Genomic DNA, 12,718 nt, shown 5'->3' on the forward strand with positions numbered 1-12,718 from the left:
TTAATTCATAAAGACCAGGCAGGATTTCTGCCTGGAAGGCATATGAAGGACAATGTAAGATTTATAATAGACATTTTGGAGAGATTGGAAGTGAAAATAAACACCAAAGCAATGTTAATCTTTGTGGACGCCGAAAAAGCCTTTGATAATATTTCTTGGAATTTTATGAAAAGAAATTTTGTAAAAATGGAGGTTGGCCAAAGTTTTGTTAATGGGCTTAATGGTATTTATTCTGAGCAAAGAGCGAAGATTATTGTAAATAATGTGGTATCAGAAGAGATAAGAATTGAGAAAGGAACAAGACAAGGGTGCCCACTCTCCCCCCTGTTATTTATTTCTGTCCTAGAGGTTTTGCTGAATATGATAAGAAGCGATGAAGGTGTCAAAGGGATTACAGTGGGTTCGAAACAATATAAGTTAAAGGCCTTTGCAGATGATTTAGTATTGACTTTGCAGAATCCCGAACAGAGTGCAGTGAGAGCACTGCAGATAATTCAAGAATTTGGCAGTGTGGCGGGTTTTAAGCTGAATAAAGGGAAAACTAAAGTATTGGATAAAAATTTGACATTACAAGAGAGACAGAATATAGAGGAATGCACAGGACTGAAGTGTGTAAAAAAGGTGAAATATCTAGGAGTTAATATGACGTCAAAAAATTTGAACTTGTACAAAGATAATTATGAGAAATTATGGAAAGAAATCCAGAGAGATTTGGAAGTATGGACGAGGTTAAATTTGTCTTTAATGGGTAGAATAGCAACTGTTAAAATGAATGTTTTGCCGAGAATGTTGTTTTTATTCCAGGCCCTACCGATAGTTGACAAAATGAAATGTTTTCAAGAATGGCAGAAGATATTGTCTAAATTTGTCTGGCAGGGGAAGAAGCCAAGAATCAAATATAAACTTTTGACTGATGTTAAAGAAAGAGGAGGATTTTCCCTGCCGGACTTAAAGATTTATTTTGAAGCTGCTGCTTTTTGTTGGTTGAAAGATTGGTTTTTGCTAGATAATGATGATTTGTTGGATTTAGAGGGCCATGATAATGCATTTGGTTGGCATGCATATCTATGGTATGATAAAGTGAAATTGCATAAAGGTTTTAAAAACCATATAATTAGGAAATCATTGTTCAATGTCTGGATGAGATATAAGGATTTACTGGAAAGGAAAACTCCTAGGTGGATCTCACCACTTGAGGCAAAGAAACCTAAAAGGACAAACATGGATGAGAATAGGTTGAAATACAAAGACATTTTGATGGAAGTGGGAAACCACTTTAAGTTAAGACCGTATGAACAATTGAAAGATAGGTTGAGCGACTGGTTTCAGTATGTGCAGATAAATGAAGCATTCAAGCTAGACAAAAAATTAGGATTCCAATCAGAAAAATCGAAATTAGAGATGGAGTTATTAGAGACTGATCACAAGAATTTGTCCAGAATGTATAATTTGTTGTTAGAATGGCATTTGAAAGATGAGCAAACCAAATCAGTCATGATTGAATGGGCCAAGGATCTGGGTCATAATGTGATGATGTCGGAGTGGGAAAAATTGTGGAAGAAAGGTATGAAATTTACGGCTTGTACGGTGTTGAAAGAAAACTTGATGAAAATGATGTATAGATGGTATTTGACGCCGGTCAAGCTAGCTAAAATGTACCACAAAAGCGACAATAAATGTTGGAAATGCAAACAGGATGTTGGCTCATTCTACCATATGTGGTGGACATGCCCTAAGATAAAAGGCTTCTGGGAAATGATTTATAATGAATTGAAAAAGATGTTTAAAAACACATTCTTGAAAAAACCGGAAGCCTTTTTGCTTGGAATAATTGGGGAAGAAATTCCCAAGGATGATGTTAATCTGTTTATGTATGCCACCACAGCTGCTAGGATTCTAATAGCAAAATATTGGAAAAAAGAGGAATTGCCTTCGAAGCAGGAATGGCAAATGAAAATGATGGACTACATGGAATTGGCAGAATTGACAGGAAGACTCCGGGACCAGACAAATGACAAAGTTTTAAAAGACTGGAAGAAATTTAAAATGTATATAGGGAATGTATTCGATAATTAGAGTTTGAATATCCAGGAAAATAAAGAGGTTAAGGCATTAGGGAAATAATAGAAGATTAAAAGTTTGAAATTAGGGTAGATGATATGAAGATGAATTAATTTTGAAGTTTTAAAGGGATCACATGATGGGAAAGAAAGATGATTTAGAAACTGCTATAGAAGTTTATAAAAAGGAAAATCAGATAGTAGGGAATTGGGGAAGCCTGAAAACAATGATTTTTAAAATGGATGAGAAATGATATATTTTTCCGTTATATGTTGTTCGATTTTTGTATTTTGTATTTTGTATTTTTGTACTTTTGTATTTTTGTACTTTGTATTTTGATGTCTTTTGTATTTTGTATGTTTGTTGATAAAACGATTAATAAAAAATATATTAAAAATAAAAAATAAAGCTAGTTTTGTCTCCCATTTTTATCTTTCACAGAAAAATTGAGTCTCTGGAATCTAAATCTCTGAAAGGGCGGTGAATGTCAGGGCAGTCAAAACCGGTAGAAAAATCAGCACATGGACTCTGACTAACATTGGGAAGAGCTTTCTTAAAAGCTGTTCAACAGTGGAATGGACCAGACCCTTCAAGTGTTCCTGTTTTCCAGGGACATTATGGGATTTACAGAAGCCATCTCGGTTTCTGATTTGATCCTGGAATATCCCGCTTTTCCTTAGGACGTCCCTATTTTCATCGGAGAGATGTCGGAGGGTATGGTGGTAGCTGGCGGACTCTCCTTCGTCGGAGGTTTTTAAGCAGAGGTTTGATGACATCTCCCAAAGGCTTCTGGGAGCTGTAGTTTGTTAAGGGTAATGTGAGTCTCCTATGCCCTTTATCGAGTTTCAGTTCCCAAAGTGGTTGAACAATCAGTCCCTTTTTCCAGGGAACTTTGGGGTCTCGTCTCCTAACAACTCTCAGCACCCTTATCTCCCGGATGCCATGGCCGCTGGAAGTGGCATCAGAGTATTTTAAATGGATGGTCTGAATGTGGCCTGAGAAAACCACACAGACCACCTGGTCACAGTCTTCCCAGCAATGGTGAGATGGGTCGCATGTCGCATTTAAACTACAGTGGTACCTCGGTTTAAGTACACAATTGGTTCTGGAAGTCTGTACTTAACCTGAAGCGTACTTAACCTGAAGCGAACTTTCCCATTGAAAGTAATGGAAAGTGGATTAATCTGTTCCAGGCGGGTCCGCGGAGTACTTAAACTGAAAGTACTCAAACCGAAGCGTACTTAAACCGAGGTATGACTGTATAGCCATTGAATCCAAGTTGGCTCCTATGCCAATATTTTGGCATGCAGATCTCTAGTAAATCTGTGTCTTCTTCTGTCCTCTCTTTATATTGATACATTAAGTGACAACAACCCCCCCCCCCAAGGTTGTAAATGCCTGCAGATTCTTTTGGAGTCCCACCTGTTTCGTAGCCAGAATAGAGCTGGGTGATGCAAGGTTCTGAACAGACAAAATATTGTACTTCCTTACACAGCACAGAGTGAAACTGGGGGACTCCCTGCCACAGGAGGCAGCAATGGCGACCAACTTGGATGGGTTTACAAGAGAATTAGATTAATGGAGAAAAGGACCGTCAGTAGCTACTAGCCATGGCGGCTGTGTTCTGTCTACTGCTGGAGGTGCTCTTGTTGATTCTGAATTCCAGTGGCTGGGCATTACAAGTGAGGGGAGTGCTCTTGCACTCGGGTCCTGCTTAAGAGTTTCCCACAGCCACCTGGTTGGACACTGTGAGACTAGACGGACCCACTAGCACCCAGACTCCTCTGGGGTTCCACATAGCAGCACTTACCACTCCAAAGATGCCAATCCCGGAGCCTATGGTGGTCATCGTTGGAATAATGTCAAATTTTCCTGCCTGGATAGGAACAGAGATGGCAAGGGGAGAACTGTTACTGTGCTTTATGGCCACCAAAGAAAGCAAGTGAGCTTTGATTGGTTAATTCTGCACAAATTTGTGGGTGATTAAAGCTGCAGGGTGGGGTGTGGCCTGGGGAATGCACCAACCCCCTGATTTGCATCTTGCTTGGGATTAAATTCCATCTAACACAATATGGAGTGTGTGATCTGCACTCAATGCAGGTAAACCGTCTGCTTGAGCTATCTACCTGGGACTGAGAGGCACTGAGGTATAGTGGTTAGAGCAGTAGTGAGGACCCTTCATCCCTCCAGATGTTGCTGAACTCCCAGCTTCCATCATCCTGCCTCGGGCTGATGGGAGTTGGACTGCAGTTAACACCTGGAGGGCCACAGGTTCCCTTCTTTGGGTTAGAGCAATTGACGAGGAGACCCGAGTTCAAATCCTTACTCAACCAAGAAGCTTGGGCTTCTCATACTTGCTCCTGGTGTCAACTACCTCACAAGGTTGTTGTGAGGATGAGATGGGGGCAGAGAACCATCTATACTGCCCTGAGTGCCTTTAAGAAAAGCTGGAACCTAGGGATGGCCTCTGGTGATGTCATGAGGCAGGCCCTGGAGCACAGGTGCAAAGTTCTGGATTGAAAAATCTGGGATCAGCAGCGCTACGGCACTGGAAGTCACTTCTACGCATGTCTGGAAGTGCGTAGAAGCGACTTCTGGCGCTGCGGACATTTTGGAAATGGGCACAGCGGTATCGGAAGTCGCTTCTACGCATGTCCGGAAGTGCGTAGAAGCGACTTCCGGTGCCAGCGCGGCACCAGAAGAACATGGCCGCCAGCAGGAGCTCCGTAATCCGGGGGAATACGGGGTAATTTGCCATTCGGGACACCTGCGGGAAACGGTAAGAAAATACGGGGATTTCCCGGGGAAAACGGGGTACTTGGCAGCTATGCCCTGGAGATGGAGGTTAATTGGGAGAGGAGAGCAGAGGAAGGCAACCCACCAACCCAGATAGTCTATCCTATAATTTGCAGCCGGCAAGCTGCAGGCACATTCTTCTCAATATTTTTATTATTATTGAAGGCGCTCTCGCCCACCTAGAAATTCAAGCCCTACCCCTGCCACCTGGAGCGGGCCATGCAAACCAGATATTTTAGGAGGTCTGGCAACCCTACTCACAGCTGCATTTGACATGTTGCCCAGCTTACTGGGAAGGAAGGCTCCACTCACAACAATCGAGGCCACAAGGAGAAAACGCCAACCGTTTTTCAAAGCAAGCCTTACCTTCCCGTTCACCAGAATGTCAAATCGGATGCCAAACACCTTGTACAGAGTTCTTAGGTCCCTTCCATTTTCTCTGTAATATTTGGCGTACCTTTCAAAGCAAAAAGAGGCATTTTGTATGCATGAAAATGAACAAGGATTGCTGGAACAGGAATCCTCAGGGTCTCTCTCTGTCTGGCCCTCAAGGCTCTCCCCCAGGCCACCCCCCTCACAGCAGTGCTCTCCCCATGTATGATACCAGCAGCTGGCATTTGTGTCTGCGTGGCATAGTGGTTAGAGCAGGCATCCCCAAACTTCGGCCCTCCAGATGTTTTGGACTACAATTCCCATCTTCCCCGACCACTGGTCCTGCTAGCTAGGGATCATGGGAGTTGTAGCCAAAACATCTGGAGGGCCGCAGTTTGGGGATGCCTGGGTTAGAGTGATGGGACTAGGACCTGGGAGAGACTTGGATTCAAATCCCCCCACTCGGCCACGGATGTGACCTTGAGGGCCAGTCACTGCCTCTCTCAGGCCGACCTGCCTCACAGGGTTGTTATGAGGATAAAATGGAGAGGGAGGAGAGCTGAGCACGCCACCTTGAGCTCCTTGGAGCCAAAGGTGAGGATGTTGTTGTTTAGTCGTTTAGTCGTGTCCGACTCTTCGTGACCCCATGGACCCCAGGCACTCCTGTCTTGCACTGCCTCCCGCAGTTTGGTCAAACTCATGTTGGTAGCTTCGAGAACACTGTCCAACCATCTCGTCCTCTGTCGTCCCCTTCTCCTAGTGCCCTCAATCTTTCCCAACATCAGGGTCTTTTCCAAGGATTCTTATCTTCTCATGAGGTGGCCAAAGTATTGGAGCCTCAGCTTCACGATCTGTCCTTCCAGGGAGCACTCAGGGCTGATTTCCTTAAGAATGGATAGGTTTGATCTTCTTGCAGTCCATGGGACTCTCAAGAGTCTCCTCCAGCACCATAATTCAAAAGCATCAATTCTTCGGCGATCAGCCTTCTTTATGGTCCAGCTCTCACTTCCATACATCACTACTGGGAAAACCATAGCTTTAACTATACGGACCTTTGTAGGCAAGGTGATGTCTCTGCTTTTTAAGATGCTGTCTAGGTTTGTCATTGCTTTTCTCCCAAGAAGCAGGCGTCTTTTAATTTCGTGACTGCTGTCACCATCTGCAGTGATCAAGGAGCCCAAGAAAGTAAAATCTCTCACTGCCTCCATTTCTTCCCCTTCCATTTGCCAGGAGGTGATGGGACCAGTGGCCATGATCTTGGTTTCTTTGATGTTGAGCTTCAGACCACATTTTGCGCTCTCCTCTTTCACCCTCGTTAAAAGGTTCTTTAATTCCTCCAAAAGGTGAGGATACAAATGGAATAAATAAATAAGGGGGGGGCGGGTAGACGGGACAGAACAAGCCCAAAAGGCCATCATACCTGAAGTTGAACCCTGGAGAGAGGTTGCTGTCATCGTTGTAAAGGCCATGAAACTGGTAAATGGGTTTGCAGTGCCTCACAGGCCAGTCGAGGTCACAGTCCCAGGAGATGGTGATTCCGACGACGCCCCCCTGCCCAACAGAACAAGAGGGCATCCTTTTCAGTGGCCAACCGGACCTCGGCCATTTTGTGGAGAAGGAGCTGGCTGCCCCCCACATAGCAAAACAACATCAAACCTTTGGTTACGTAAAAACATGCTCAATACCCACACGAGACCTAACCGGCTGTACTCTTGCATAGACAAACTGTATTCTTCACTGTATCATATATTATAGATTTCAACAGAAATAAGTCATAACATTCAACGGAAAAAAGCAGTTGAAGAGCCAGTAGATCAGTTCACACTCTTAATCAGTTCATGGATCAGGTCCAAGCATGTGCTGTGGAACTAAAACAACTCTTCATGAGAGCCAGTGTGGTGTAGTAGTTAAGAGTGGTAGACTCGTAATCTGGGGAACCGGGTTTGCGTCTCCGCTCCTCCACATGCAGCTGCTGGGTGACCTTGGGCCAGTCACACTTCTCTGAAGTCTCTCAGCCCCACTCACCTCACAGAGTGTTTGTTGTGGGGGAGGAAGGGAAAGGAGAATGTTAGCCACTTTGAGACTCCTTCAGGTAGTGATAAAGCGGGATATCAAATCCAAACTCCTCCTCCTCCTCTTCTTCTTCTTCTTCTTCTTCTTCTTCTTCTTCTTCTTCTTCTTCTTCTTCTTCATGTGGATTGCGTGGACCTGATGAACAGACGCAGGTGGAATAGACACTAGCACATGTTTGGACCTGACCCATGAACTGATTAGAGTGTGAACTGATCTACTGGCTCTTCAACTGCTTTTTTCCGTTGAATTTTATGACTTATTTCTGTTGAAATCTATAATATGATACAGTGAATAATATACTTTATGCAAGAGTACAGTCGGTTACGTCTTATGTGGGTATTAGGCTGTCCCCCACAGACAAGACCCGTGTGTCTGTGTATGTACGTATGAATGTAGTTATTTATTTATTTATTTATATTGCTGTGCCTTTTTTAAAAAAGGAAGACAGCAATAAAAGCATACAATAAAAACCACCAAAAGGCTAGAAATGGACATCAATGAACCATTGTGGAAGAATGACTTTTAACTAACTGCTTGCATAGGCCTGACATCATCATCATCATCAAGCTTTCAGCAGGCATTTAAAAGTCGGCACAGGAGGCACCCGCTGAAACGCTGGTGGCAGAGAGTTCCACAGGACTGGGCCAATAACGCTCAGTTTCCTGTTGTCAAATGAGACTCATCAACTTGGGGAATGTGTGGGGCGCATACATGGGAGAATGATGTTCATCCCATGGGACGAGAGGAGACTTTTGTTTGGTCCACCTTTGAAAGCAAATTGACTCAATTCATACTTCCTGGGCTGATACATTGGATTGGAACATAATTATCTTTCTAACTGTTATTTGAGATTCTTCATGTTTTTAGATATTCTCAATTGTATTAGCATTGTTAAATCTGCTTCTTATTTTCTTTTTAACTATCTTGTTTGGGAGGAAGGGTAAAATAGAAATTTCATAATGGATGGTGATGATGATGATGATGATAGAACAGTAATCTTTTGCATGTTGGACTTCTCCAAATTTTGCAAGACTATTGTCCTCAGCTCAAAGAACATATAGAAATGAAAAGGCGTATTTTATTTTTTAATAAAGTGCAGATGTCTCCTGAAATGCACACACTGGGATAGCATAGTTATTTAAATACGTATGTTGTGATAAAGTAATATTTAAGTAATATTTATCATTTCATATGTACCGTAACAAAAATATTTAATACTAGCTGGCCCCGCCACGCGTTGCTGTGGCATTATGTGTGAAATTAGGAAGAAACGAATAAGATAGTTGATGTTTGAAAGTCTGGTCTGTCTTTTTTGCCGTCTGTTGCTTTGATGTCCACTTGAGGGGGGTATATTTTGCCTTTTTTAGAGAGAGAGAGAAAAATCATGTTTTTAGGTGTGTTAGGGGTGGGATCTCAACAATCTAAGGTTCTGCAAACACTCTCGTATTGTCAAGGAACGCTGTGTCCAAATTTGAGCGGAATTGGTCAAGCGGTTTCCAAGAAAAGTGGACTATAACAAACATGGCCCTTCTACATTTTTATATATTATTATTATTTTCTATTATATATGTTATAAGATATATAAATAAATATTTAAAATAAAGGATTTGAAAATATTTAGTAATATTATTGAATTACTAATATATAATCTATAATAACATTGCTGATTATTAATGATATTTAATTTTAATCTGGATTTTAATGTGGTTATTTTGGGAGGGGGTAGTTTAAAAAGATGTTAGCCACAAATTAATACAGAAATGGGACATGGTGAGTTTAGGAACAAACACCTGCAAACAGGGCCGGATTTAGGTTTGATGAGACCCTAAGCTACTGGAGGTAATGGGGCCCTTTATATGTCCAGCTGTCCTTTGTCAACAACAAATTGTCACTGTTTTTTGTGTTGTATATATGCTATATATCAGGCATCCCCAAACTTCAGCCCTCCAGATGTTTTGGACTCCAATTCCCATCATCCCTGACCACTGGTCCTGTTAGCTAGGGATCATGGGAGTTGTAGGCCAAAACATCTGGAGGGCCGCAGTTTGGGGATGCCTGCTATATATAGTAATTTATGGACCTAATAGGTATCTAAAGCCATTTGTACATGTCACCATGCAACCAGCCCATGCAGAATGTAGGGACCCTATACTGTATATAGAAATGAGCAAACCAGTGATATTTTAGGGAGCAGGCTAGCAGGCAGGGCCCATGACTTACATCACAGGAGCCTACACAACACAAAACACTGTTGCTGTATGTAGATTTTACTTTATTTGTTTTTTATCTTATATTTTGGAAATGTACATCCAGGTTTTTTCCCCTTTAATTTTTTTTGGGCCCCAAGAGAGTGGGGCCCTAAGCTATAGCTTGTTTAGCTTCTACGTAAATCCCGCCACTGCCTGCAAAACTGGCTTGCATCTGAAGGAGTTGGAGCCACCCCATCCCTGCCTGCTTAGCACCCTACCCACTTTGACTCAGCCCTACTAGTCAACCGATTTCCTGTTGCCCAGACTGGCCAGGAGGACGTCCTCACCTTAAGGGCGAGAACGGAAAACTTCTGCCCGGATTCCTCCACCACGTACCCCAGATCAAACACTGGACACAGGGGGTCCCTGTCTTTGTGGTAGGTACAGCTCCTCAGGTAGCTCTTGTTGACTCCTTCCACAAGGTTACGTCTGCGGAAGAGGAAGAAACAAACCCTGTTATCTCTGTTTGCGGATGGCTCACTAAATGAGGGTTGTTAACTTACGGGGCTGCCAGCTGCCTTGAGCATCATGCCATGAGCGGAAAAGGCAGGGTAGGTTCAAGACAAGACCCCCACCTGGGGGTCCTGTGTCCAGCTTCAATTTACAGCTTCCAGAGCAGGCATCCCCAAACTTCAGCCCTCCAGATGTTTTGGACTCCAATTCCCATCATCCCTGACCACTGGTCCTGTTAGCTAGGGATCATGGGAGTTGTAGGCCAAAACATCTGGAGGGCCGCAGTTTGGGGATGCCTGTTCCAGAGGATGCTGAAGACCCACCTCTTTGCCCTGGCTTAAGTTGTATGATTTTAAAGGTAAAGGGTAAAGGGGCCCCTGACCATCAGGTCCAGTCGTGTCCGACTCTGGGGTTGCGGCGCTCATCTCGCTCTATAGGCTGAGGGAGTCGGCGTTTGTCCGCAGACAGCTTCCGGGTCATGTGGCCAGCATGACAAAGCTGCTTCTGGCGAACCAGAGCAGCGCACGGAAACGCCGTTTACCTTCCCGCCAGAGCGGTCCCTATTTATCTACTTGCACTTTGATGTGCTTTCGAACTGCTAGGTGGGCAGGACCTACTTTATTTTTATGAGTCTAACTTTTTTAAAAAATTAAATAATTCTTATTCGTTTTCAATCACAATAATCCAATAAAAGCCTCATTATGACAATGCCAAATTATAATACCATTAATAATGCCAATCATTCAAAAGCAAAATACCCCCCCCCCCCTGTGTGGTAGAATTGATGGTTTGATCATGATTTACTATACAGTCATACCTTGGTTTAAGTACGCCTCGGTTTGAGTACTTTCAGTTTAAGTACTCCGCGGACCCGTCTGGAACGGATTAATCCACGTTCTATTACTTTTCAATGGGAAAGTTCGCTTTAGGTTAAGTACGCTTCAGGTTACGTACGGACTTCCAGAACCAATTACACTCATATTCGGGTTAAGTACGCTTCAGGTTGAGTACTCCGCGGACCCGTCTGGAACAGATTAATCCACTTTCCATTACTTTCAATGGGAAAGTTCGCTTCAGGTTAAGTACGCTTCAGGTTAAGTACAGACTTCCGGAACCAATTGTGTACTTAAACCGAGGTACCACTGTATTTCTGCATTCCAAAATCTTATGACTTTGCATTACACTCCAGTCAGAATAACAAACCCTTATACGATTCTAACTTATTTTAAACTGTTTTTAATTTTATAAGTCACCCTGGAGGGCAGGTAATATAACAACAACAACAACAACTTTACAGTACAGGTGAAACTCGGAAAATTAGTATATTCTCGAAAAGTGGATTTATTTCAGTAATGCAACTTAAAAGGTGAAACCAATATATGAGATAGATGCATGACATGCAAAGCAAGATATGTCAAGCCTTTATTTGTTGTAATTATTTGTCATTACGCTAGTCAATTATAAATGGAATGTAATTAATGAAATGTAATAGCGATGTTTGTTTTTGTATTATTGTAACTATTTGTTTTATTACTGTGGAATTTCCAAAAGAAAGCATTTGTAAAAATTAAAAGAAAAATTAAAAATAATAAGTTGCATTACTGAAATAAATGCACTTTTCGATGATATTCTAATTTTCCGAGTTTCACCTGTATATCATGAGGACTGTCCTACACGATCTCATGGATCCTGGGCTTACCTGGCGACTTTGAACTTGGGGAAGGTGATGCTGTTCTTGATAAACAAGGTGAAGTTTTCAGCCGCCAGAAGAAGAGGGGGGCTATAAGACAAAAGCAGGATTAGTGCCTATGTGTCAAAACGCCTGTGTCCAAAGGAGGCGGGGATGCCCCTCCACCTTACTTATTTACAAAATTATATGCCACTATTAATAAAAACACTCCAGAGCCTTTAGCAACAATTATATATAAAATCATACACAAACACAGAAACACTAAAAAAAATACGCAAACACACATAAAAAATACACACACAAAACCTTCCCAGTTCATGCTGTGTTGAGGATCCCAGGAATAGACAATCATTGATTAGATGGACCCAATGGTCTAAGAGGCAACATCCTACATTCTTCTGATATCATGAGGACTAGTGTCACTTGGATGAGAAAGCAGAGACTCCTCCCCTTACTTAGGAACTTTGTCATCGATCTCCACCGGACACCACCCAAAGATCTCGCAGGTTTTCTCTGTGTGGCTAAAATTCACACACTTTCCGGTCATGATACCTGCAGGAAGTGGAAAACACAGCCTGATTAGTAGAAGATCACCTAAGAGACCAGCATGAGCTATTTGCAGTCTTTGGATAAAGCTCTACACTCTAACCCAGGCATAGGCAACCTTGGCTCTCCAGATGTTTTGGAACTACAACTCCCCTGATCCCTGACCCTGTTAGCTAGGGATCATGGGAGTTGTAGTTCCAAAACATCTGGAGAGCCAAGGTTGCCTATGCCTACTCTAACCCATGATTTCCTCCAGCAGCTGGTAAACCTGTGAAGGGGAACTTCTGCATTTAATCTATGCACTTCACCTTGAATGCTTTAGACCAGGGATTGGCAACTTGTGGGTCTCCAGAGGTTGAAGAACTACAATTCTCTCCATCCTCCCCGACATCTTGCCACACTAGCGGGGGCTGGTGGGAGTTGGAGTCCATCAGCACAGAAGTTTCTAACATTATCCATGGCATGGAGACAGTGGGTA

General features: G+C 42.8%; 1 protein-coding gene across 1 annotated transcript in view; it reads right to left on the reverse strand.

Moving 5' to 3' along the window:
- The window catches only part of P2RX1 (purinergic receptor P2X 1), a 38,715-nt gene that overhangs the window by 7,981 nt on the left and 18,016 nt on the right, over positions 1 to 12,718 (reverse strand). Inside the window, exons 5-10 of the mRNA XM_060283080.1 lie at positions 12,150 to 12,246; positions 11,704 to 11,784; positions 9,839 to 9,980; positions 6,650 to 6,780; positions 5,224 to 5,314; positions 3,872 to 3,937 (exon numbers count right to left, since the gene is read on the reverse strand). Of these exons, the coding sequence (XP_060139063.1) occupies positions 3,872 to 3,937; positions 5,224 to 5,314; positions 6,650 to 6,780; positions 9,839 to 9,980; positions 11,704 to 11,784; positions 12,150 to 12,246 (608 nt within the window). The remainder of the gene's footprint in view (positions 1 to 3,871; positions 3,938 to 5,223; positions 5,315 to 6,649; positions 6,781 to 9,838; positions 9,981 to 11,703; positions 11,785 to 12,149; positions 12,247 to 12,718) is intronic.

Source organism: Zootoca vivipara, chromosome 15 (assembly GCF_963506605.1).
Source record: "Zootoca vivipara chromosome 15, rZooViv1.1, whole genome shotgun sequence".
In the NCBI taxonomy this organism is placed as follows: Eukaryota; Metazoa; Chordata; class Lepidosauria; order Squamata; family Lacertidae; genus Zootoca; species Zootoca vivipara.